This window comes from Leptonotus elevatus, chromosome 1 (genome assembly GCF_054856555.1).
Source record: "Leptonotus elevatus isolate MCC_2025b chromosome 1, RoL_Lele_1.0, whole genome shotgun sequence".
Lineage (NCBI taxonomy): Eukaryota > Metazoa > Chordata > Actinopteri > Syngnathiformes > Syngnathidae > Leptonotus > Leptonotus elevatus.
The window spans coordinates 46403069-46426874 of record NC_141239.1 but is presented as its reverse complement, the minus strand read 5'-3'; the positions used below and the strand labels follow the sequence as shown (position 1 = coordinate 46426874).

Genomic DNA, 23806 nt, shown 5'->3' with positions numbered 1-23806 from the left:
CCCCCCGAATAGCCATAAAAGGGGCAGAAAATTAACATAAGATATCCATAAAATTGCCAAAATGTCAGAAATTTGACAGAAAGGCTGAAAAGTGTATGATGAACCAAGTATAAAAAATGACAGCAAACTATCAATAGCGGAAGACGAAAGGTAGAAGAAAGTGAATCTCAAAGTACTTGATGCTTCATATTTTTCTGTTCTGGTGCGGTGGCTATAGACATATTTTTTTGTTACTTCTTTGCCCTAAAATGTCTCTTTTAACAGTAAAGATTGCTGACCCCTGGACTATTATGTATAAACAACATCCCTTTTTGTTATATTTTTTAGATGTACCTTGCACCCTAATGACTCCCTGGCTATGGAAGGTCCTCTCTCTCGAGTCAAATCCCTGAAGAAGTCCTTACGACAGAGTTTCAGGCGTATCCGCAAGAGTCGAGTGTCCGGGAAGAAACGCACCATCGCCGCACCCACCAGCAAGGTCGCGCTTGTCAGTCTTGGCGCCGTGAGCCTCATGATGGCCTCCATAATGATTCCCTGATTTGTGTGTGAAGGTCCAAGAGGCCAACGCTGCCCTTGCTGAGCATGAAGAAATGGCTCCCATCCAGCGAAGGATCGAACCTCGATCAGCGGACGACTCCTTGTCGGGAGTTGTTCGATGTCTGTGCTTTGCCGACACATTTCTGCGTGACGGTGTGTGAAGTTTTACGGTTGGGTCTGGAAATGGAAACAAGTGTTGCAGCTTTGTAATGAATTGATTTTTTCAAATGTGTCCCAGGCACACACCACGGACCCACGCTGTGGGCAGGCACCAACTCGGGCAGCGTGTACGCTTACGCTCTGGAGGTACCCGGCGTGGCCTCGGGCCGGGGTTCCGATCGGGGGCTCGCAGGTGAGAGCGGCGCTTGTGTGGAGGCCGTGTTGGGCAAAGAGATCCAGCTGATGCACAGAGCTCCCGTGGTGTCCATCTGCGTGCTGGATGGACGCGCCAAACCGCTACCCGAGCCTTATGAGGCCTCACAGGACCTCGCCATCGCTCCCGATATGTCCAATCCTCATTCTGTGCTCATTGCCTCAGAGGAACAACTCAAGGTAACATCGCAATACACTGTTTAACTCATTCGCTGCCATTGACGGTTATAGACGTCAAAATTCATTTGAACCATTTCCATTAGTGTCACATTTTTTTCCGCTTTTGTTAAGAGTATGAAAACCTACAATTTTTTTATTGTACATTTAGAACAGATATAAAATTTGTGATTAATCGTGAGTTAACTAGTGAAATCATGCAATTATTTACGATTACAAATTTTAATCGCCTGACGCCCCTAATTTTTAATAATCTTTTCTATATATATTGTTTTTAATTATTAAAATAAATTATAGTATTTTCTATTTAACAAAATATTTTAATTTTTTTTTCTAATTTTTTATAATTTCTTTAAAAGAATAATTGTATTTGATTATATTTAATCTTTTCTTAAAAAAATAATTAATTTAAAAAAAATATTTCTTTAAATTATTTGAATAAATTTTTATTTTTTAATCATCTTTTCTTATTTAAAATATATTTTTTAAATTTTTAGTAATATTTTTCTATAAAAAAATATATATATATAATTTTTTTTGATACGTTTTTTTTTTTAAAGAAAAGATAAAAAAAAAAAAGATATATATAATTTTTTTTTTTTTAAATCTTTTCTTTAAAAAAAAAACCGTATCAAAAATTAAGGGCGTCCGCCTATTAAAATTGACTTCTCTAGTTAACTCACGATTAATCACAAACTTTATATCTGTTCTAAATGAACAACGAAACATTTTTTCTAGATATTCATACTTTTGTTAACAGAAGTGGGATTTATTTTTATTTTTTTTTAACTTATAGAAATAAAGTGAATTTTAGACATCTATAGCCGTCAATGGCAGTGAATGAGTTAAACAAGACGGTAACATCAAATTGGAATTGTCACCGTCTCTTCTCTCTCTCTCTCTCTCTCTCTTGTTGTAGGTGTTCTCTCTGCCTAAGGTGAGCGCCAAGACCAAATTCAAGCTGACGGCTCACGAGGGCTGCCGGGTGAGGAAGGTTGCCCTGGTGGTCTTCAGCTCCACGGCTCAGGAGGACTACAGCGAGCACACGTTGGTGTGTCTCACCAATATGGGCGACATGCACCTCTTCAGCATACCTGGCCTCAGACCACAGGTAGGCTTATTCTTGCTTGTTTTACGCCCCAAAAAAAAACCAACCCGCACAGCTTTCCAACTGTGGTGGTGTTTTTAGGTGCGCTATGACTGCATCCGCAAAGAGGACATCAGTGGCATTGCATCATGTGTCTTTAGCAGAAATGGACAAGGTGAGTCGCAGATGACATAGTTGTCAACATTCCAAGCGTGACTGTCTGATGATTGTTTGCGTGCGTGTGCAGGCTTCTACCTGATCTCGCCCTCGGAATATGAGAGGTTCTCCTTGTCGGCGAAGGTCTTCACCGAACCACTCTGCTCGGTTGCACTGGAGCGACTCTCACTGGCCAGGTAACGCGCGCAGACTTACTGTTAGCTTAACGCTAATGTCAAATACAAAAAGCCATCGATAGGCTACTGGAAATGAGCGTAGCTTTTGCTGGTCATAAACTTTCACAGGAATATATTCAATAATTATTTGAGTTTACAGTAGTTAGAGACCTGTTAGATTCCAGGAGCTCTCACATCGGACGCCATTTTAGAAGGGCCGTCTAGAGTTGAGCGCCACCTTCAGCTGAAGAATCAAAACAAAACACTCACTGCTCCCACACTCACAAGCTAAACTGTGTGCGTGCGTGTGTGTTTCCTCAGCGATGGCACGACGGCGCTGCCACAAGCAAACGGAACACACAAGAACCAGACGGCACAGGCGGAAGGTATCACACTTCTCTACTCCATTTTCATTCTATTTTGTCTCTACTCCATTTTTTTTTTCTCTCTCTTTACTGCTTGGGACTTCAACTCTGCCCAATTAGGGGTCCCCTCTGGTTTCCATGGTGACCATTCAGCACGCCCCAATTGTTTCTCCCACTCAGCGATTGGAGATTTTGGATGCACGCTGGCAACACAAGCGCCATTGTTTTTACTTATGGAATATTTCATTGAATACAGCTACTTTAATATCAACACATTTGCAAGGTGTATTTTGTCGGACACAAAAATGACTGTAAAATTGCTTGAAATGTTTCTCATACTACATAAATTTCATTCTTGTTGAATAACGACTTTTTCCTAATATTAAAGTTTTGGGTCTTATTCTGTGACATTTTGTTGTTGTTGTAATACAATTTTTTTTCTTTTAACATCACAATTAAATGACAAATATGACTTATTTTTTAATTTGTTCCCCGGCAGGACGAGCAGAGGAGCCACCCAGCTCGCTGTCCTCTCCCGTCTCGGACACGCCCCTGGACTCGCCTCTCAGCTGTGCTGATATCACTCTGGAGTCCACTGGGGAACTCACCGTGGAAGACGTCAGGGACTTTCTCACGTAAGCGTACAATGGGAAACCAGACTCACCTTTTAAGTTCACCCTAAAAGCCACTTTGGAATAAACATTTTGTCGTTGCTTGTGCAGCACTGTGGATGAGGAGGAGAACAACCTGAAGAACATTCAAGAGGAGGACGGACGCTCTGCTGGCATCCTCATCAATTGAACAGGTGACGTCCAGTCAACAATCAACACTGAGCCAAACGTTATACAAAGTATAGCTTTGGGCCACATGACTGTGTGCTCCCATTTACAGGGAGGGAGGGGCTCAAGTGTCTGGATGGACTTGATCTCAGTGCTGGACCACAAACATCTCATCAATCCGTCTCAAGTCCACTGTGAAGCCCCCCGATGTCGATCTGCAGTCAGGATTCCTCTGAGCCTGAAAACTTAGTGGGAGGACTACACCCCCGCTCCCCTCCTCTCCACTTAACATAGGACCATTAATTGCTCACTATTAGCTTTCATTCCAGAGGTTGGCGTGACGTGCGTATAGATTCGTAGGCTTGTTCCTGCACAACGCCAACACTGACAATATGGTACAGGCAGGAAGAAAGCCTTATATGGAAGTTTGTGCAGCTGGTTTGAGAAGGTTGGATGGATGCTCAATGTTTCTGATGGCTTTTGGCGATGTATGACGGCGGCGCTGTGCTTGTGAGATTTTTGGACACCATTTTAAACACATTGACACTTGAGCAGTGTGTTTGTACTGCCACTGTACACAAATACCATGGCTGAAAAACATTATTTTGTTTCACTTTATTAGCTTGCATTTCTCCCGCAGAAGTCTTGTGGGAAGTGTGGCAAGTAAGGAAAAAGTGGGCTTGAATGCAAAGTATGCGTTAGTTGTACGAGTGTAAAGAATGTGCCCATATTTTGATGCATTGTGGGTAATTATGCTGGCAACAGAGCTTGAATCGCCAGTATTTTTTTCTTGAACTTTTACTGTGTAAAAACAAATCTATGTATACATAGTGTCTTTATGTAGGGTAACATATGACATGAGTCACATGTTCAAGCCAAAACAATGAAAAAAAGCTTCCAGCATCTTTTAATCACAAGACTGACGAGCCTAAAAAGGGACCTCACTACTAACGTATCTAGCTCAAAAAGTAGAAATTCTCTCACTTCTACCTTTTTAATTGTCATTTTAGTTTTTGGTTTGTGTTTTTGACTTACACAAATCAATTAACCCTTACATGCTACAGCTGACAGTTTTTAATTCAAATTTTTTTTCCCCCACTTGGTCATGTTTTGTGAGTGATATTTTAATAGTATTTAGCATTAGCATTTCAGCTGATGGATTGTGAATGTTAATAAAATGTACTCTAAGTGACATTGTTGTCATTGGTTTATTTGCGACAAAAATATTTACCTGCAAACTAGTTTGCAATCTGTCAAAATTAAGAGATCTTGTTGCGACCAGCAATTTTTTGGACTTTCAGAATTAAATGTGACTTCTACTTAAACACAACATACAATAGTAAAGTAACAAGAATGATTAAATATTTGTGATTTTATTTTTCTTTATAATATAAAATAAATAAAGCATCTGCAGGTGGCATCAGGAGCATGTGCACATTCCCACCTGTGCATGTGGGACTAAACAGGCACACAGGTCACCCCAAAGGAAATACAAAGATTTGTAAATATGCTCGGACAACCACATGATCCATCTGACTTCTGTTCTTCAAAAAAAAGTTGTTTCTCTAGAGATGTGGTATGATCTCCCATTAAAATATCTAAACAGTAGATTTTAAACCCGTAAAATCTTACAAGGCGGTCTTTGCTTGCAAAGCGCCACAAAAGCAACTTTAGTCCAAGTGACTGCAAAGAGGTTCTAATGACTGCACGTTGGGTCACTCAAAAGCCTCCGACTCGTGTCTGGCATGCCGGCTAAAAGCAACGAGGGGTGCAGCATTACCATCAATCAGTGTATAGATGTAATATCAAGTATGTAGAAAATGAACATTCCACCGAAGAGCAAGGACATCTGCTTCAAAAACAATTCTTGCTTCAGATGAGCTGTGCAAAATGGCACGAAGCATTTACAGCACGAGTGTCTCAGCCAAACATTCTCAGATTTGCTGCAAATAATCTGTTTAACAGGAGAAAACTGCAGCCTTATAGAACGCATTTCACACATTTAGTCCCATGTACTAGTATGCACTTTGTCCTCACTAGTAAAACAATTCAGTACACTGGTTTGGATGTGGAAAAAATACTTAAATGGCTTGCATGATTAGGCCTAGTAAAGCTGTGTTGTTTCCCAGATGGGAATCATTTCGATAGAGCAGAAAGCCATCCTTTATCCGGCCCAATAAAAGGCAGTGTCGTAATCGATCACGGAGGAACACAATTTGTTACCATTAATTGACTGACTAAGTCTGTTATAGCCATACATGATGTTTTGGAATACATTTAGACCTCAACTTTGTAATTTTGATGGGCTGAAAAGGTTTGGGACACCCTGCAATAGAGAAAGTTGGCGGCTGGATGCGTACGAGAGTCTACGCTGGGGGAGTTTTGAAAGCCCCCCAGGCGTGGAAGCAGCGTGTGAAGCAGTGCTGCTCGTTTCCTTTGCGCACCAGTCGCAGTTTTCTGGGCTGCTGGGTTTCTTTGGAGCGCATGTGCTGGATGTACACCTGCAACATTGTATAAGTGAGTGGTTAGGTGTGCAAAAAAAATACACCAAGCAAAATAACTGACCCCCCCCCCCATGACTTTACTGACCTGACAGGCTTTGAGACTCAGTTTGATCTCCACCTGACTCGTCTGAGTACCGACCCACATGTACACCTGGAGAGGATACAGCAAAGTTCAACTTTAGCCAAAAGCACCGTTTAACCAATCCCTACCTCTTGGCCGTTATCGAGCAACATGATGTCGTCATCAGCCAAGTCATCCTGGCAGAAGTCGGAGCACTTTTCTGACACTGAGAAATAACCTCTCTCATTGGAACACCTGAAAGGAAGAGGGGATAATGATTTGAAGTGCTACCTATACATATATATATAATTATTATTATTTTTTTAAGTGGTGGCAGGTGTGTGCCGACTCCCCAAAAAAGCTAACATTTTAACGAGTGTTTTGGTTGGCCGTTAACGTATGTGCGTGCGTGCTGCTGGCTTTCACTCACCTGAAGAGACGAGCATATTTCATGTAATCTGCGTCCTCGTCGTACTGCTTCTGAGCACCGATGCCCACCCAGAAGAAGTTCTCCGGTTCCTCACCTTCATTGATGACCTACGGTGGCACAAACAAGGCATGGCGGTACAGTTCTATTGGATGAATTGAATTTGAACACAAAGCGCAGTTTTCGCAAAACATTTGCATGTATAGTAATAAAAAAATAATAATAATAACTTTGTATTCACTTGTTTTAAACACGCGGACACCGTGGTGATATATAACTGAAGACTTATGCATGTCCACTTTACTGCAGAAGTGTTTCATGTGATAAACACAAAAGCTACTTCCACCATTTTGGCTGTATCCTCCATTGTCATGGATAATAAATAAATGGATTTTAAAAAAAATTACTTTCACACATTTGCCTTTTAAGACAAGCAATTTCCATTTTAGCTGAGACATTTGCCAATAAAAGACCGTCATTTCCCCTGCGGTGGTACCTGTTTGCTGTAGGTGTCATCAAACATGCTGTTCATGACGTCCTCGGCCAGCTTGGCCTCGTCCGGGTCGGCGGCTCGGCCCACCCAAGTGTAAACGATGCCCTGGTTGTCTGTGCTCTCAAAGGGGACCTAACGTCGCACATGAACACAAACCAGGATGCTTCGTTAGCGCGTTAGTTGCCGTTAGGATGCTCTTTGATGGATTAGCTTGAAGACGATTGAAAACGCACTTTGAGAATGAAGCAGAACTCAGAGTTGAGGTTGCCGGAGTCCGTTCCGATCTGGATGGTTCTGACGGAGAGATGTCACATGTTCAGTTGTAACCAGCCTGTATATTCCTACTCAACTGAAGAACGTAATTCACAGATGTTCCTTGAATGCCACACGGGCAGGCGGCTGAATTATACCTGGTGCAAAGTGCACTCCCGTTGGTGCGAATGTGATAAAGAGACGGCTGGGCCGAGTCGGTCTTCTGTTTCCTTTTGCCTTTGTGGATGATGAACTTCCTCTTGAAATGGGACAAGAACTTGAGGTTCTCCTGCTGCTGGGTCATGCGCACCACCTGAAGGACAACGCGGAGCAGGTGATTCCTTGGCTCGGTAATTTTGAAGATGTGATTTGCATGTTACCTTGAGTTTTCCCGGGAAGAGACTTTCAAACTTCCTCTGCAGCGAGAAGGTGAAGGTGAGCCAGCCCATGTTGGAGGCTTGTCGGCCTTGCCAGAAGTACACCACGCACTGGAAGTCTTCCTCCGGCTGTTTGTCGTCCTCATCCTCTTTTTCCTTGTCTTTGCCCTCTTTCTTCTCCTCGTCTTCGTACTCCACCGGCACCCAATATCTGCCCATGCATGGACAGATGCTTTTACAAAATGCTTTCATATGATGTTAACGTCGCCAACAAATGTCATCGCTATGGTTACACCCGTGAGGGACAGACGGGCCCACCTGCAGAGGAAGACGTAGCAATCCTGAGTGAAAAAGTGTCCAAACTCCTCCTCGGGAAGCCGAGCAAACTTTTTGCCCTCCAGCACGAATCCTTCCATGCCGTCCAGGTCCTCGTTCCACTCCTCCATCAGCTGCTCCGCCTACATGCAGCATGGAAAACACACAGTCGTGAAGGCTGCCTGTATGTGGCCTGCACAGCAAGCGCACGCGCGTTACCTCCGTGAGCGGCATGGCCGGCTGCCTGGGCAGGAAAAGCGCAGTGAGGTCGGATTTCATCTGGTCTTTCTGCTCCGTGTCTTTCTTCACCTGACAGACAAGGAAGGCGAACACCTCGTCGACCAAAGCAATCATCAAATGATCCTCATCAGGTCTCATCACCGACCTTGCCCTGGAGGTTGTCATTCTTCTGCACCGTCTCCGCAGCTCTGGTGTAGTCCACCTTCAGCACGTCGTCCCAGTTCTTAAATTTGGACTTGAACACCTGACAAAGACGAGGAACGAGTCACCACAGGCATTGCCCGACTGTGCATTCCGAGTGGTTACCTGGCACTCGGTGCCTTCCAGGTTTCGGGTGACGCATGCGTGTTTGGGCCGGTGCAGCATGGAGCAGATCTCCTGACCCAGTTTTAAGGCAGCGGCTCGGACGAGTCGGGGAGACTTCCTCCCGATCCAGATGAAGACGTCGGACCAGCAGTCCAGGATGTACACGCACTTGGTGTCCAGCAGCGACTGCACCTGAGGGAGGCGAAGGAAAGAGGAGATGATGAGTGTTGTGTGGATGGAAGTCGGTCACATGGAAAGGAAAGTGGCTGCTTGACTGGGAAAGCAAATGTGATCCGTGTACAGTTTGAAAATGTACTTGTTTTGAGTCGGGATTAGTTGTGAGCCAGTTGTGGCGAATCGAAACGGGATCAACATACCAGTCTGAGCTCTGGCAGCGTGTCCAGTTTGATCTTGTGGTCTTTGTGCTCCACGGACAGCTTGTAGTTAATCTGAGGAAGCTCGAGATAGCCAAGACCTAAACCCACCTGAAAGACCACACAACAATCCACTCAGTTGTCAGCACTTTTCACTGTGTAGATTGATTTGACACACTCGTCCGAATGTTTGCTTGACCTTGTACAGTTTGGGTCTGACGGCTGTGAAGTCATCTGGGACGTGTTTCTTGATCTCCTCCGGTTGTCCTCCCAGTAACTCCCAGAAATTTGGAGGCTCCTGGTTCTGCCTAAGAGTCGTGATCTCTGCCTTCCCCTTACGCTCGTTCTTATTGATCTTCTCTGCAAATAACCTGAAAGGACAAAACAAAGAGCCTGCTGGTCAATGTGGCACTAAAGACTCAATCCATCTTCAAGACAGATCCGAACGCGCTATTAACTCCTGGACTTCAAGAACACAAATGGGGAAAACGTGTGCTGACTCCATTATTATCCACTGACCTGGCCTTTGTGGTGCAACTCAGCGTAGCGTTGGCTCCCCTCCAGATAAAGATTTCCAGTCCAGTATCCAACAGGAACACATAACTGCCCAACAGAGAGAAGAAATCAGTACCGGTCACACAACACAAATGCACCCACCGCAGTGGGCAAGTTGTGAATTTGCGAGGAAAGTAAAAAGAAGGCGTGTGAGAGAGTCACCGTGGATCGAGAGCGCAAGACTTGACAGGTACAGACTCCAGTCGGATGTTTTTCTTGCCATAAACTCGGTACAGCCTGAGAAAAACACACAGATGTTTGTTTTCACAGCAAAAGGCTCGATCCACGATGGCCAATTAAGAGTGTGGCCGACCTGACGGCATAATGCGAGTCCTCCACACTGTAGAATCCGCTGGCAGTGCCTCCCTCGATGTACGAGATCTCATTGTTAAACACCTTCAACACCAGACAACAAGTGTCGGTTAAAGGTTCGACAGGCTTCCTAGACCGGCGACATGTCGTCGTGACATACTTCACTAAACTCTTCGCTCTCGTCTCCCATCTCTTCCCTTATTGACCTGCACTCGGCTCCAAGGAAGTTCCTGAGGTTGACGGCATGGATGGCGGAGCCGGCCTTCTTGTCCAGCGTGGCTTCCTGGCCAATCCAGTAGAAGATCTTCCAGGTCAACGCTCCGTTGTCATCCAAAAATGTCTGCAACCAAGAGAGCGAGGGAGTCCTTTAAGTCAAGTCCGAGCCGCGTACTGACTTATTTGTGTACGTGACGGCCGGTTGCCTGGTTACCTTGAGGATAATGTAGCAGTCGGCCTCGTAAAACTTCCCGTGGAACGTTTCGTCCACTTGCATGGGAACAAAATTCTCAATCTGCCACACGCTCACGCCCGGCACCTGCATTGAGGTCACGACATGCTGATGGTGCATTTGTGACACAGGAAAATTACTGAGTTGGTTCGAGAGAGAACATTACCTGCCCCACATCATCCATAAAGAACTCGGAGTAATCCAATTGAGGCTTCTCCAAACCCTGATCCCAACGTCTGACCTTCAAATCTGCGTATTTTAAATACCCATTTTCCTGCAAAATGTTCACAAGGTCGTCAATCTTCTTCTGCTCAATGAAAAACACTTCTCGCTTCAATTTGGAAGCTGCTCTTCTCACCTCCAGGTTCTTCTTTTCTTGCGCAACATCACTCATGCCCTTCAGCACCTGCTTGGCCTGATCATCCTGAGCACAATCCTTCCTCCTCCTCAGCCTCATCTTCCTCGCCAGGGGATCTTTGGGGCTGGCTCCTGCATGCACAAGTGATAAACACGTGACGGCGTGATTGCGTGCACTTTATTTCCAAATAGGTAAATATCGTTTATTCCTCCACTGCTTTCAGGTTTTCAGAGAAGTCTCATAGGAGTGTAGTTTTCAAGGCCAGGTAGCGGACAAGGGCGCCACTGGAACTAAATAACTAAAAAGCATGTATGTCTAGTCTACACACACACACACACACACACATACACACCTCCTCCAGCAGCGGCTACAGTGGCAGGTGAGGCTCCAGCCAGCCGCAGCTGGTTCTGCAGGGAGAAGTCGATGTTGTACCACTCGGCTCCTCTATCGACTGGTTTCGGAGGCATTACTAGGTTGGGGTTCTCACGCACATCCAGCATCTAAGATGAACAAACGCATAATGGTTGCTCTTAAAATTCAAGATACTGTTGAATACTGTTGCTGTGGATTTTGTTCTTGTACCTCTAAGTCAGTCAAGAAATGCACGGCCTCTGGCAGTGTCACAAGGCGGTTTTTGTTCAGCACGAGCTTCTTCAGCTTACCACACCTTCATGACACAAAAAAAAAAAAAAAAGTAGACAAGTGATGATAATGTCATGTGTGCATTGTAATCATATCCCAAGGCATTGTATGTACAGTCATGTATAATCTCTTGCACTCACCTGCAGAGTCCCTCAGGGATGAGTTCTAGGTTGTTGTTAGCCGCCATGAACTCCGTGAGATTGGATAATTTCCCCATGCCAGGTGGAACGCCATCAAAGTCCAGTTTGTTGGAGTTCATGTATAGCTTTTTCAATTTGGAAAGTTTACAGACGGCCGACTAGATGAAGATACAGAATTATTATTTACATGACAAGGTCATTTGGAGGAACCAAACCCCCCCCAAAAAAAGTCCATACAGGCAATGAGGTGAGCATGTTGCGGCTAAGGTTCAGTGTTTCGAGTTGGGTCCACTGGTCGATGCAGAGCGACAGTTCCGATATCTGATTACTACTCAAGTTGAGTCTTTTCAAACTGCCCAGTGAATAGAGGCACTCTGGCACCCGAGTCAGGTCATTACAAGACAGGTCAACATCTGGAGGGAGGAACAGAGGGAACAAATTGTGATCTCTCTCACGGTTGGCGAAGTAATCCAGCTATCAGACTTTTCTGAGTCACAAATAACACAAGTGTGTGTCATACCTGCTAAATTCATCAGACCCTCCAGGCTTGTGGGCATATTGCTCTGTGTTCTTTGGGTGTTCCTCAGGTGGAGAGTTTGTAATGCCACCATGGCAGGCAGCTGGCTGCTCACATAATTAGCGGAGTCAAATTCATCATAAACAAAAAGTAAATTAACAAAAAGACAAGACGTTGAGCCTTCTTACCGCAACTGTGCATGCATCAGCGGGTTGTTGTTGAGGATGAGCGTCTGCAAATGAAGCAGGCGTCTCATCTGAGGTGGCAAGCTGTCCAGCTTGTTGTCACTCAGGTCCAGATACAGCAGGTCTGTCAAGTTGATGAACAGCTGGTTGGGGATCGAGTCGATGCCATTGTGGCTCAGGTTGAGGACCAGCATGTTTCTGCTGTTCTCCAGGTCCCTGGGGACCTCCGTTAGCTGGTTGTAGCTCAGGTCCTAGGAGTTATTAGAAACAGTGTTGAAATCACCATATATCAACTGCAGATTGGAGTTTGTGTTGAGGGTGTGATTAAGGCCTGCGGCACACCGAGCAACACCACCAAACATGACTAAGGCCAACACAGCCTGTACAATATCCAGACGGTCTCCTTTATTTCTCGCCGGTAAGCTCCATGTTTGTGCAGCAGGCTTAAGATAAAAGCAGAACATTGCATACCAACACTGAGAGGTCATCAAGCTGAAAGATGTCATCTGGGACCCCCGAATTTTTTAGGTTGTTGGCACGGGCAACCACAGCCTGCACAAAAAGCAAAACCCCTTTATACGACTTCAAATCACAAGATACAAAATTTTGATAGTAGCAAGGCACGAAAACTTTTCCAGCATGTGAACTATTTCGTTCATGTTGCATTGTGGAATGCTATATTTTTTTATTTTTTTACTCACAACTGCCACCTCTGGCCTAAAGCGTAACTGCAACCTCTGTGTCAAGCTCGTGTATGGTGCGAGTATGGTATGTGCTTGTGCACTCAAATAAACTCCCCCCCAGTTTCCATCCCAATTGTGTCGAATGTCGTATGCTAGCTAACAACAAAACATGTCCGCGGGGACGAACGAGCATGACGTCACCCTCCGCCACTCCAACTCTGGATGGTAAAATGCTAATTATTGCCTGTATACAATTAACATTTTATGGTGGTGATCGTAACCCTGGAACATATTACAATTACACAAAATGGTTTCCTGTCTCCCAAAACAGATTTGATTGGATCGCAAAGCTTCCACATTATGTACATGATAATTACCCTCAGGTTTGGCAAACTGGAGAGCTCCCCATGTAAGGTGGTCAAGCTGTTGTGGCTCACTGATAGATGCTCCTGAGGAAAGCATAAAGAAGACGAAGAAGAGAAAAGTCAGCAATTCAGTAATTTCCGACACACACACTTTATTTATAATTTGATTTGTTGTACTAATTGTATTCCTAAAATTTATTCAATTTGTATTCTGCTGTATTTCAGTTGCAGACCACACACATGCAGACATGCAAGAAGGATGTCAGAATGACATCTGCACATGGTGGCTGAACTCCTCAGCAGAGATGGAGATAAGATGCTGCCACTCCATATGCTATAATACTAATATTCCTTCCTTATCCTATAGATAGTGTCCTGTCTTTACCTATTTTTTTGTCTCTATCCTCCCCCCCAGTCACTCCCCTCTTAAACCTTGTTTGGTCCAACTGCAAGATTCAAGAAATATTCATCAAAATGCAAATAGCCATGGTGGCAGAATATGAAACTACTGCACAGAAAAAAAAATCCTCAGCAAAAGGGATTCATGAGATACTCCATTCGCCGGGCAAGACAAAGAAAAAAAAAGACGCAACCACAGCTGTTGCTCAGCACAGTGACTGCTCACTGTGAAAACAAGCTAATCTCATTTACCTTTAAATTGGCAAATCAAATGCGTTGGGACTAGTGGCCACACTAATCCTATCAGAGATATGGGGCATTTAAACAGAAATACGTAGATGTTAAGATGATGTTTCCACTTTCCGCAGGTCAAGTGATGCAATCTTTTCTCATTAACTCTGAATTAATTTCCAAACAAGTGTATTTGGAGCAACACCGTTAGGCAATAAGACACAACACATTATAGCTGACTTCATGCTAATGTCAGATTTGAATATATATATTTTTTTAAATAAGTATGTCATATACAATCTCTCTAATATACTTTACTGCACACTTTTCTTTTGCTGTGTTAAGATGATCCATCCTATGCAATAAACAGGTGCAATGCTAATGAAGTAAACAACAGCAAAGTAGTTCTCACCAGCTTCTGCAGAGAGGAGAGCTCCTCTGGGAGGTAACACAGTCCCGTCCTGTTTAATTTCAGCCATCGCAGGCTGCTCATGCATTTGACATGCTCGGGGAAATATCCTCCCTGAAAAGTACAGAAAACGGAAAAATGAAACTGAATATGGCATCCTTGGCTATCTACGGTAACAACGCAGCTATATGCACCGGGAACCTGAAAAACTGTCCCAGAATTGTACATTGTTATGGAACGTGATACTGTTATCACTAGTGACATGGAAGTTAATTCCAGTAGGTGCGTAAATAACATACGTTTTAATGCAGCCAACTTAGACATGATCAATAAATACCCTTACCAAAATAACCCATTGTATTATTGTTCGTGGTCGATCTTGATTCCGTTAACCAAGTTTGCCCCATTTGTTAGCGAATGGGTTGTTGACTTTAGGAGTGAATTCAATCGCACACGCAAAAAAACAACTTAACAACGCAAAAAATAAATAAATAAATATATATATATATATATATATATATTAGGGTTATTAACATAAGAATCACATTTTGTATAAATTTAGGATACAAAGGGTTCGAGAGCCGTCTACCTCTCCTGTCTCATGTCAAATATCTGACAACTGGCTAACGCCCAGCTAACAGCGTGAAGCTAAGCCAGTGTTTTGGTCCTCAATCGTTTGGTGCTCCTTTCAACCGGAGCGTAATTCGCCAACTTGGTAAACAGTCAGAAAACCACAATGAATAGATGAGTAGGTTTGGAATTCTTACTTTAAAGTCGTTTCCACTGAGGTCTACCCCTCGTATAAAGGGAAGGACTCCGGTGGCAGCCATTTCTGCTGAGTGATGTCAGCTGCTCAGCCGTCGCCAAGCTATTTTAGTACGACTGAGTTGGCTGAGCTCGCTGGCTAACCACTTCTTCTTTTTTTCAACTTTAAAGGCGGAAATGTGTTGTCATTTGCACACTACCGCCACCTTTCGCTTTGAAATGTAGCACAAAAAAATACGACAGCGCCATTCAGTGGTTACCTACGACGCAACACACTGCTACAGTCGTGTGCCTCTCGGGTTCCTCTTCCCGTGTTGTGTTTCCAATGTAAAACGAGAATTACATTTAATGTTCGAACTTTAATAATAGCAGTTCAGTATGGCAACCATTTTACGCAGAAAATTAACTGTTTGCACTTAAATTGTCACGTCATTTCGCAGTGAACATAAACTACTAAAAATGTGTGTTTCTTTTCAAAATAAACATGATAACTTGTCTTTGTGTTCGTGCATTTGACTTGTGATGCGTTTTAATTTGAAAGCATCAAAATCGGAAATGCTTGCTTTACATAATGACATCATATTCAAAGGCCCTCCCATTCAGCGGTGACTCGAAAGGTTTCAACCGTTGACAGCACTAAAAGTATTTTCCAGCAGGTTTCACTATGGAAAATAATTCTACTAGATATAATGTACAGTTATATATTTATGATCTATCAAGGGGAATGGCACGCAACCTCAGTCCTATCATGCTGGGTGAGTACACACCACCTAATCAGATATTCCCCCGGCCTCACTAGCATCATTCGGTCGGCATTCTGCTTCGACTAAACACTGTTTAGTAAACAGTGTTTTGTTTTTGTTTTTGTTTTTAAATGTAGTTATCAGCTTCTAATGGCGTGCGATAATAATGTGCTCAATTTCATGCATGTTCCTATATCGCAAGTGACTTAAGGGACATTTTGCGATTTTTATATTCACAAACGTAAAACAAATAATTTTGCTTTTGATATTTTCGAGCCGCTTGTTTTAAATGTTTTTGTGCCACCGCCTTCAGTTTCAAACGCCCTTTTCTTTCTTTTTAACAGGAAAACAACTGGATGGCATATGGTATGAAAGCAAGTTCTATTCATTCACACAGCTACTTAAAACGCTTAGTCATTTCAAGTTTGCTTGACAGCTAGTGTAGTGCTGGGCCCCTGACCCCTGAATAGATTAGTATATATTCATTTTTTCGTTACACGTGTTGTGTCCGAATGTACACACTGCTCCCCATACAGTGTACTACTAAGGGGTCACGACATTTTATGGGGGTATCCTCCCCCCTTTTTTTATTGAACAAGCAACATGGTTTATGGTTTTGTTGAACATCTAAACATAAAGAAAATACAAAACACAGTACAAGTATAAAATATAAGTTGAAGTAAAAAAGAAAAACAAGAATAGGAAGAAAGAAAAGAGTATATATGTTCAAAAGGGGTAGGAAGAAGTTAAAAACGTATCTAGTCCTACCCCTTATCCGTTTTATGTCGGTACAATGATAAGGTAATGTATTTCAACAAGAGAAAATGTATAAGCCTAGTCATATATATAAGTGTACTTTAACATACGCACGTTTGCCAGCAACATATTTACATGAAATTCATAGGCATATACCATAATGCATTTATGAATCATATCCTCATACTCACATGTACAATTTTCATTACACTCATTCCGATACATCTACATCTACGAGTTCCATGACTGCCGTTGAGGTGGTTCGTTTTTCTCTAAACCCATATTCATTTTCACTTAAAAGCTTATGTTCTTCAATAAAATTGTCCAGTCTATATGAAAATATTTTTTCTAGAATTTTTGAGAACTGTGGCAGCAGTGATCTTTGGTGTATAATTAGTGAATATATGTCTTTCTCCATTTTTATGAATAGGAATATGCTATTTTCCTTTTTGATGGAAATATACCGGCTTTAAACGACAAATTACATATATATGTGAAAGGTTGCACAACATATTATGTAATACTTTTTACTAATGTCATCTCAATGTTGAAGCAGTCTGTGGATTTTTTAAAACAAATATTTTAACAGCATTTAATACTTGTGTATCATTAACAGCATTAAGCCACATAGTGGATGAATTATTTTTTTATGTGCTTATTTATTTGTTTGTTTCTTGGCTCAAGGATTTCTTTTGCCAAATTATTGCCAGCATTAACAAAATACTATTAACTAATTAGCTACGTCTGAATTATTTTTTAATAACAATATTTTTTATCTTTTATAAAATATTCTGGATAATCAATTTTTGAAGCAAATTTTTAATTACATGATTTAGTATCTTCCATATTTCTTGTGTTGTTTTTATTCTGCTCTAGTAATGCATGGTAATCATCTTTTTTACTCGTTCGTGTAATATTCAATAGTTTATTTTTGTAGGTCTTGTACTTTATTTCAGTTTCCATAGTTCTCAATTTAATAAATCTTTTGTATGAAATGTTTTTCTACGTGGGTATTTAACAATTCAAACCAGATCAAACATCTCCATATAAAGAGCCACGCAACGTGCGTATAGAGACAACAAAGTAAAAATAAATGACAAAAAAGGAAAAAGAAAGATGCATTAAAGTAGGGCTGGGTATCTATCGATTATAATTTCCGTAATCGCTTCAATTTCAATTCACAAGATTCGATTTCGATTTTTCCCCCTTTCGATTCACTTCAATTCAATCCGATATTGATTAATTGTGGAACATCAATTCTTTGTAAAATAATTTCCAAATACAATTTTGCGGATGCAGTAACTGGTTAAATTATTTAGTTTATTAAGAAAAGTAACACGTGCTATAATCACTTAAGTGTTACACAAACATTGGCATCAGCAAGGGTGAGATGAAAAATATTTTCATAATTCTAATTCAATTATTGTAAATAGAAATTAAAAATATTCTGAATTGTCTTAAAGTGCAACAAGTGAGGCCTTCCATAAATGTAAGACATTTCATGAGAACAAGAAATGTCAAGAAAACCGTAAAATACAAAAAAAAATTAAATTCTATTTTCTTAAGAATTTATGGGAAAAAGATCTATATAAAATAATCGATTCACGGTTTTATAAATCCATACCGGGCTTGAAAAGGAAAGTCGATTCAATATGATCGATTATTCGATATATATTTTTTAACCGAGCCCTACATTAAAGGCATTCAAATAACTTAAATTTATTTAGCAATAAAAGCAGTTCCATTGCTTTCTTATTCTTCACAAAATTCAAAGATTTGTACCACTAAAGTTTTAAATCTACATTTGTTTATAAAACATTTCCCTAATATCAGCAACACATTGATGACAAAATATATATATATTTTTTCCCACCATTGAACCGAAACTGAGTTGAGCCCACCGTCAAAATTGGCGACTTTAAAATGTTATTTTCTCATGAATTTATGAGAAAATTAAAATAATAAATTTATGGATTTATGAATCGATATCAGGCTATGTAAAGTACTAAAATGGATTCAATATCGTTTTTTTGTTTGCATGTTTAATCCAGCCCTAGTTGAAACACATTTTTATTCACCCAAAATAATTTGGAGATCTTACGCAATGGCGCATCGTGACGTGTACGGTGTCCACATCATATGCGACCGAATCGCCAAACAGAATGCGTTCAGGGCTATGTAATGAATTGAGGGGTTAGGGAATCAGAAGGGACATTCGGACACAGCCATGGTGTTAAAGCAGTTTCTGCTGGCGTTATTGTGTGTTCTAGGAAATGATAAAACTCATACATTCTAGAATATTACTGCAGTACAATACATGTTATTCTTCCATAGGCACACCGCCATAGTGGTATATGGAGATGAGTTCTTTTTTGGAGGAGAAGGAATCTCCAGCTGTCCACCTGTAAGTCCATTTTACTCTATACAGTTTTACATTTACATGACCTCTTTATGCCTTAAACAGTTAATAAAAAATATGGTGCTTTTCATTACTGTTTTTACTGTCGTACTCGTTTTGCTACTAAAGGGAATCACACTTTGATCAGTTTCAGTTCACATTTTATATTGCTGCTTGGGGATTTGTATTATTCATTCATTCATTATCTTTAAATTATTATTATTTTTTTTAGAGTTTGTGGGCACTATCATTACAGTATTAAAAGTTATGTGTGAAAGATAGATACACCTAAATAAACTAATTGTATCACTAATGCTTGTAAAAGTTAATTAAATGATGATAAAAATACTTATGAACATATATTATTAGTAGTAAAGTACCTAATCTTCAACCAGGCAAATGAAGTAAGACAGATTTCTAGTAGGGGTGTGAATTGCCTAGTACCTGGCGATTCGATTCGTATCACGATTGATAGGTCACGATTCGATTCGATACCGATTAATCCCGATACGAATCTATAAATTGATTATTGCAATTTTTTTTTTTTTACTCAAATTTAGAAAAATACTAATCAGTAAACTTGTACATGTACACTGTAAGATTTGTATGAAAATGTATTTATCTGAAAATTCAGGTTGCAGTCTGTTTCATGTTTGAACAGCACTGAAATCAAATATTAAGGCTTAATGTTCCATTAATATAACATTCTTCCATGCTTAATGTGTGAATCCTAACCCTAAGTAAGACATTTTGTTGAATATTCGTATAAAAAATGGATGTTTAAAAATTGATCCGGCCGCATATCGAATCGATTCGAGAATTGCGCGCTGTAATATCGCGATATATTGCTGAATCGATTTTTTTCGAACACCCCAAATGTCTAGGTGATTTTTCAATTGCGCATGATGTTCATCTTTCATTGAATACATTTCTATACATTAGTAATACCACGTTTCCCCTGTGGTTTCGCTTTTTGTTGTCTTATTAGTGACCATTTTGTTTCAGATCTGGCCCAATAAGAATTTTTGAGGATTTTGTTGTGTGTTGTCCAGGGTGGAACAATGCTGGGACCTCCAGACACAGTTGTGGAACTGGGTGAGACCGAAGTTTCGGAAGAGATCTTCATGGAATATCTCTCATCCTTGGGAGAAAGCACTTACAGGTCGGTCACAATTTATTTATAATTGTCTTCCACATACTGTAAACATCCAAATAGTTTATTGAGACTTTAGCCTTCAATGCAGCAGCAGTTTGTAATTTTACGTTAAAACAACTTCAAACAATTTGTTTGGTAGTGCACCGATTTGTCATAGACAACACATTTATTTGACCAACTGTCATAACAAATGAGAAGAGAGCATTCAGCATCATAAAATGCTTTTATGTGTAGTCTTTCAACTGACTTTATGAAATCAAATACTGTGCTAATTATTTCCTACTACTCTATGTTCATGAATACAACAGGTACATAAACATAGTGTACTTAAACAACATGAGAAGTCATGTGCTTAACTTTTGTTTCAGTTTTATTGTGAACAACATATTTGAGAAATCATGAAGAAGAGTATTTATTTAGCATGCATAGAACCTGTAGCTCCCATTAGCCAATCGAGTTTTTGGTAAGGACCAATAGCCAAATCCTGAAGCCTTGGCTCTCTTTTGTTTTTCAGAGGTGACAGGTATCGACTGTTTGAGCACAATTGCAACACGTTCACCAATGAGGTTGCTCAGTTCCTAACAGGCACGCCCATCCCCTCGTACATCACCGACCTCCCGTCCGAAATCCTCGCCACGTGAGTTGAAGCCCACCTGCCCACTTCAGTTACTGTATGAGATTTATATTTCTTATTCTTAATTCAACCAGGTACAAGTGTCTTTGAGATGTCAGTATCGACCTACAGGGCAGTGTTTTACTACTACTACTACAAAAAAAACTGAAAACACATGAATGGATAATGGCCAATCTTTAATCAGTCAGTTATTGTATGAGAAATGCGTTGCGTTACAATTTATTTATTAGATTCAAGGCTCGAAGTAAGCTTACAAGACATTTTGCGGTGACTAGCTCTGAAAATGTCATTTGCGCATAGTTAGAGGCACTGTTGTTGTCGGACCTCGCCACAATAAAAGTGTCTTGACAGCTGAAATGTAGAGTGACTTTTATTTTGGAGGTGCCGCAGGAAGCGTGTCACGACGTGACATACTTGAGCATTTTAGCAAAGAGTATATACTCTCATGTTTTTCAGAGAGATCAAGTGGAAGCAGGATGATTCTGAGGAGTAAATATAGTAGTAGTTATGGCTATGATTTTGGCCATGATAGCATTAAGCAATGTATATTTTAACAGCATTGGCAATTTCTTTGATCTATTAAGGATTATTTTAGCCCGCAACAATCATAAAAAATGCCCGGGAAATCCTGGAGGGACTGTCTACAAATTACATATAGATGACATATGTGCCACAAATCACCATCTATCCAGTATTTATTTTATTTGTATTATTATTCTGATTGCTGTAGTAAATGGCAGTGGTAGAACATACATCACCACTCCAAATTTAATGAATTGTTATTATTATTATTATTATTATTATTATTATTATTGTATGATGTGTCATATTATGGAGTGAGGCATTTGTGTGACATAAATACTCACAAAAAAGAAAAAGAAAAAGAAAACACCCTATATAGCCTGGACGTAATTTGAATTCCTTGTATAATAATAATAATAATAATAATAATAATAATAATAATAATATATTTTAAAAACGTAAAAAATCCAAATTGTTTGATGTAAAACTTTTTTTAAGTATTGAAAATAGTTACTTTGCCTGGTAACGAGTTACTTTTATTATGAAGTAATTCAATTACTAACTCAGTTACTTTTTAAGCAAGTAATGAGTAACTCATTACTTTTTTAAAGTAACGTTCCCAACGCTGGTGACGACCCTCTTAATACTTAATGTCCCAGGCATTAAGCAATAACTTTTCATTAATTGTGCAAGGATTCCGTTGATGGCACCAACCCAATCTGCTTTCGTCTCCAGACCTTTTGGCCAGATATTGAGGCCCATTCTGGACTCCATCCACATCGCCCCCCCTGGCGGCAACGTCATCAACGGAGGGAGAAACATCTAAAGTGAAGGAGCCACGCACTCATAGGCTTTCTTCCATTGGAGTCAGTCAGCCAAGGAGTCAGCAATTACAATTTTCACCAAATTTTCTTTTCGCTTTCGCCCCCTTCTAAAGCATAACCAGTTTTATTACACTTTGGAATGAAAATGTTTAATCGTGGTTCCTGTGAACGTGAAGTCGAGTCAGGGGAGTATCAGTTTTGATTTAATTGTGTGTGTTTTTTTAACTTCTGACGCCAGAGACAAATTGATGGGTCAATACTGACGGAATGCCCACCTTTGTGTGGCGGTCCTAAAATAGCAGTGATGATGGAAGCATGGATAAAGTAAAATGGCAGACCGATGGTCTGATGATTACAGGTTGGTTAGGCTTGAAATAAAATGGCGGACTGACCAACAAATGACGGACCATCTAAAATATGTCAAATGCCCACCTCTGCTAATTTGGACCAAAATACAACATCATTTATACGGTGACAAAGCTGTGAGAATCCTGCTGCTGACTTCAATGGAGGACATTTATTTCAGAGACATCTTTAATATATCTTTAATATATTGTCTTAGGATCACAAATTTGAAATGCTGAGTCTTTTATTGTCATCCCATTTGAATATACAGGATAGTATTTCTTTAGGTAATTTTCCGTCTCTGATCGTTTTGTACCATTTGATTCAACCCAGCAATTGCCACCTTCTTACCTTGATGCTATCATTCCATTTGTCACGCTGTTGTTTACAATGTAAGCATATGATTGAATCTACAGCCACTGCAGTTTTGGAACAGGTAAAAAAAAAAAAATCACCCTGAAGCTCAACAACCTTTTGTGGTGCAGTATTTCAAAAACTTTCTTTATACACCAGAGTGTGCGTGGAAGTGTGCGTGTGTGAAAGTTACTCCAAATCTGTGCCTTCATTTCCCTCTGTTTTGCTGAAGAACTTGACATGCCTGCTCACCTTTATTCTTAGATGCACTAACTAGGTGAGTTTGAGAGCTGTCAACTATATCGGTAGAAACCGTCCACAAAAACGGCAACACTCTCATCCAGCCTATATTCCAAGTGCTGATGCCACCAGAGAATTTGAGAAAATTCTTATTTTGTGGAGAACAAATAGATGACATGTAACTTGAGGCAAATGTGAGGTCAGATGATTCTGTGTAAGCAAGCAAAGTGGAGGATGGAAGAACAACAAACAAGACTTGATTCAACCAGCACTAACCCTCTTAGGAACTTCAAGAAACTCACTTTACCCTGCTGCCAGTCAACATTTTGCAAACAGTACCTGTGTTTTTGTCACGCAAATCCCTTCAAAACATTTTATTGTGAAATTTTCTTGTGCTACCCAACTCACAGTCTGACCACTGAAATGTATTAATGAACAAACCTTTTTTTTTTGTCATTGTACGATTCTTTTAGTCAAACATTCAGTATTTATAGTTAAATATTCCTCCCATGTTAATGCATATTGTTTGTGTGATTGTTTTTGTTACATGACCTACTCATAAAGCCATTGTCTATACTTTGAGAATCCTTGTATTATTTTGGCAAAACTTAGAATGGACTATATGCCACGGAGGAGGCGGGACTTCCGGGTTTTCACCCGTTAACCTTTTTCCCGCTTCGGGTTTGCGACGTGTGGGCCGCGTCCCAGTACTTGCGCTTCCGCCTTTGTGCCCCTCTGTTGCGCGTTCCCGTCGACGGGTGCGAAGCTGCGAGTGTGTCGTGTCTGTCTCAGTATTCGAAGCATTTCAGATAGCCGAGTGGGTGGTG

At 40.8% G+C, this 23806-nt stretch overlaps 3 protein-coding genes across 3 annotated transcripts in view; 2 read left to right on the top strand and 1 right to left on the bottom strand.

The window, feature by feature from the left end:
* Window positions 1-4841, top strand: part of llgl1 (LLGL scribble cell polarity complex component 1) — a 34244-nt gene extending 29403 nt beyond the window's left edge. Inside the window, exons 15-24 of the mRNA XM_086057554.1 lie at window positions 328-478; window positions 552-690; window positions 776-1089; window positions 2006-2197; window positions 2276-2348; window positions 2421-2526; window positions 2827-2891; window positions 3370-3505; window positions 3593-3675; window positions 3762-4841. Coding sequence (XP_085913680.1) covers window positions 328-478; window positions 552-690; window positions 776-1089; window positions 2006-2197; window positions 2276-2348; window positions 2421-2526; window positions 2827-2891; window positions 3370-3505; window positions 3593-3671 — 1255 coding nt within the window. The 3' untranslated portion in view covers window positions 3672-3675; window positions 3762-4841. The remainder of the gene's footprint in view (window positions 1-327; window positions 479-551; window positions 691-775; window positions 1090-2005; window positions 2198-2275; window positions 2349-2420; window positions 2527-2826; window positions 2892-3369; window positions 3506-3592; window positions 3676-3761) is intronic.
* A 165-nt stretch (window positions 4842-5006) lies between these two features.
* On the bottom strand, window positions 5007-15175 carry flii (FLII actin remodeling protein). The gene is made up of 31 exons (XM_086099043.1): window positions 15010-15175; window positions 14246-14356; window positions 13216-13287; window positions 12627-12707; window positions 12159-12406; window positions 11974-12077; window positions 11691-11866; window positions 11454-11611; window positions 11254-11338; window positions 11024-11171; window positions 10672-10802; window positions 10480-10587; window positions 10296-10400; window positions 10026-10205; window positions 9867-9949; window positions 9716-9790; window positions 9518-9601; window positions 9198-9369; window positions 9002-9109; window positions 8625-8816; window positions 8464-8562; window positions 8298-8387; window positions 8082-8221; window positions 7767-7974; window positions 7545-7699; window positions 7368-7428; window positions 7138-7266; window positions 6645-6751; window positions 6364-6469; window positions 6239-6304; window positions 5007-6150 (listed from the first exon to the last, which is right to left on the bottom strand). Exons 1-31 carry the CDS (start codon window positions 15070-15072, stop codon window positions 6016-6018), a joined length of 3780 nt encoding a protein of 1259 aa, XP_085955169.1. The 5' UTR covers window positions 15073-15175; the 3' UTR covers window positions 5007-6015.
* Window positions 15176-15577: 402 nt separating this feature from the next.
* desi1a (desumoylating isopeptidase 1a) lies at window positions 15578-23555 on the top strand. The gene is made up of 6 exons (XM_086098923.1): window positions 15578-15762; window positions 16095-16116; window positions 18841-18910; window positions 19957-20066; window positions 20575-20697; window positions 21952-23555. Exons 1-6 carry the CDS (start codon window positions 15672-15674, stop codon window positions 22040-22042), a joined length of 507 nt encoding a protein of 168 aa, XP_085955049.1. The 5' UTR covers window positions 15578-15671; the 3' UTR covers window positions 22043-23555.
* Window positions 23556-23806: the final 251 nt, after the last annotated feature.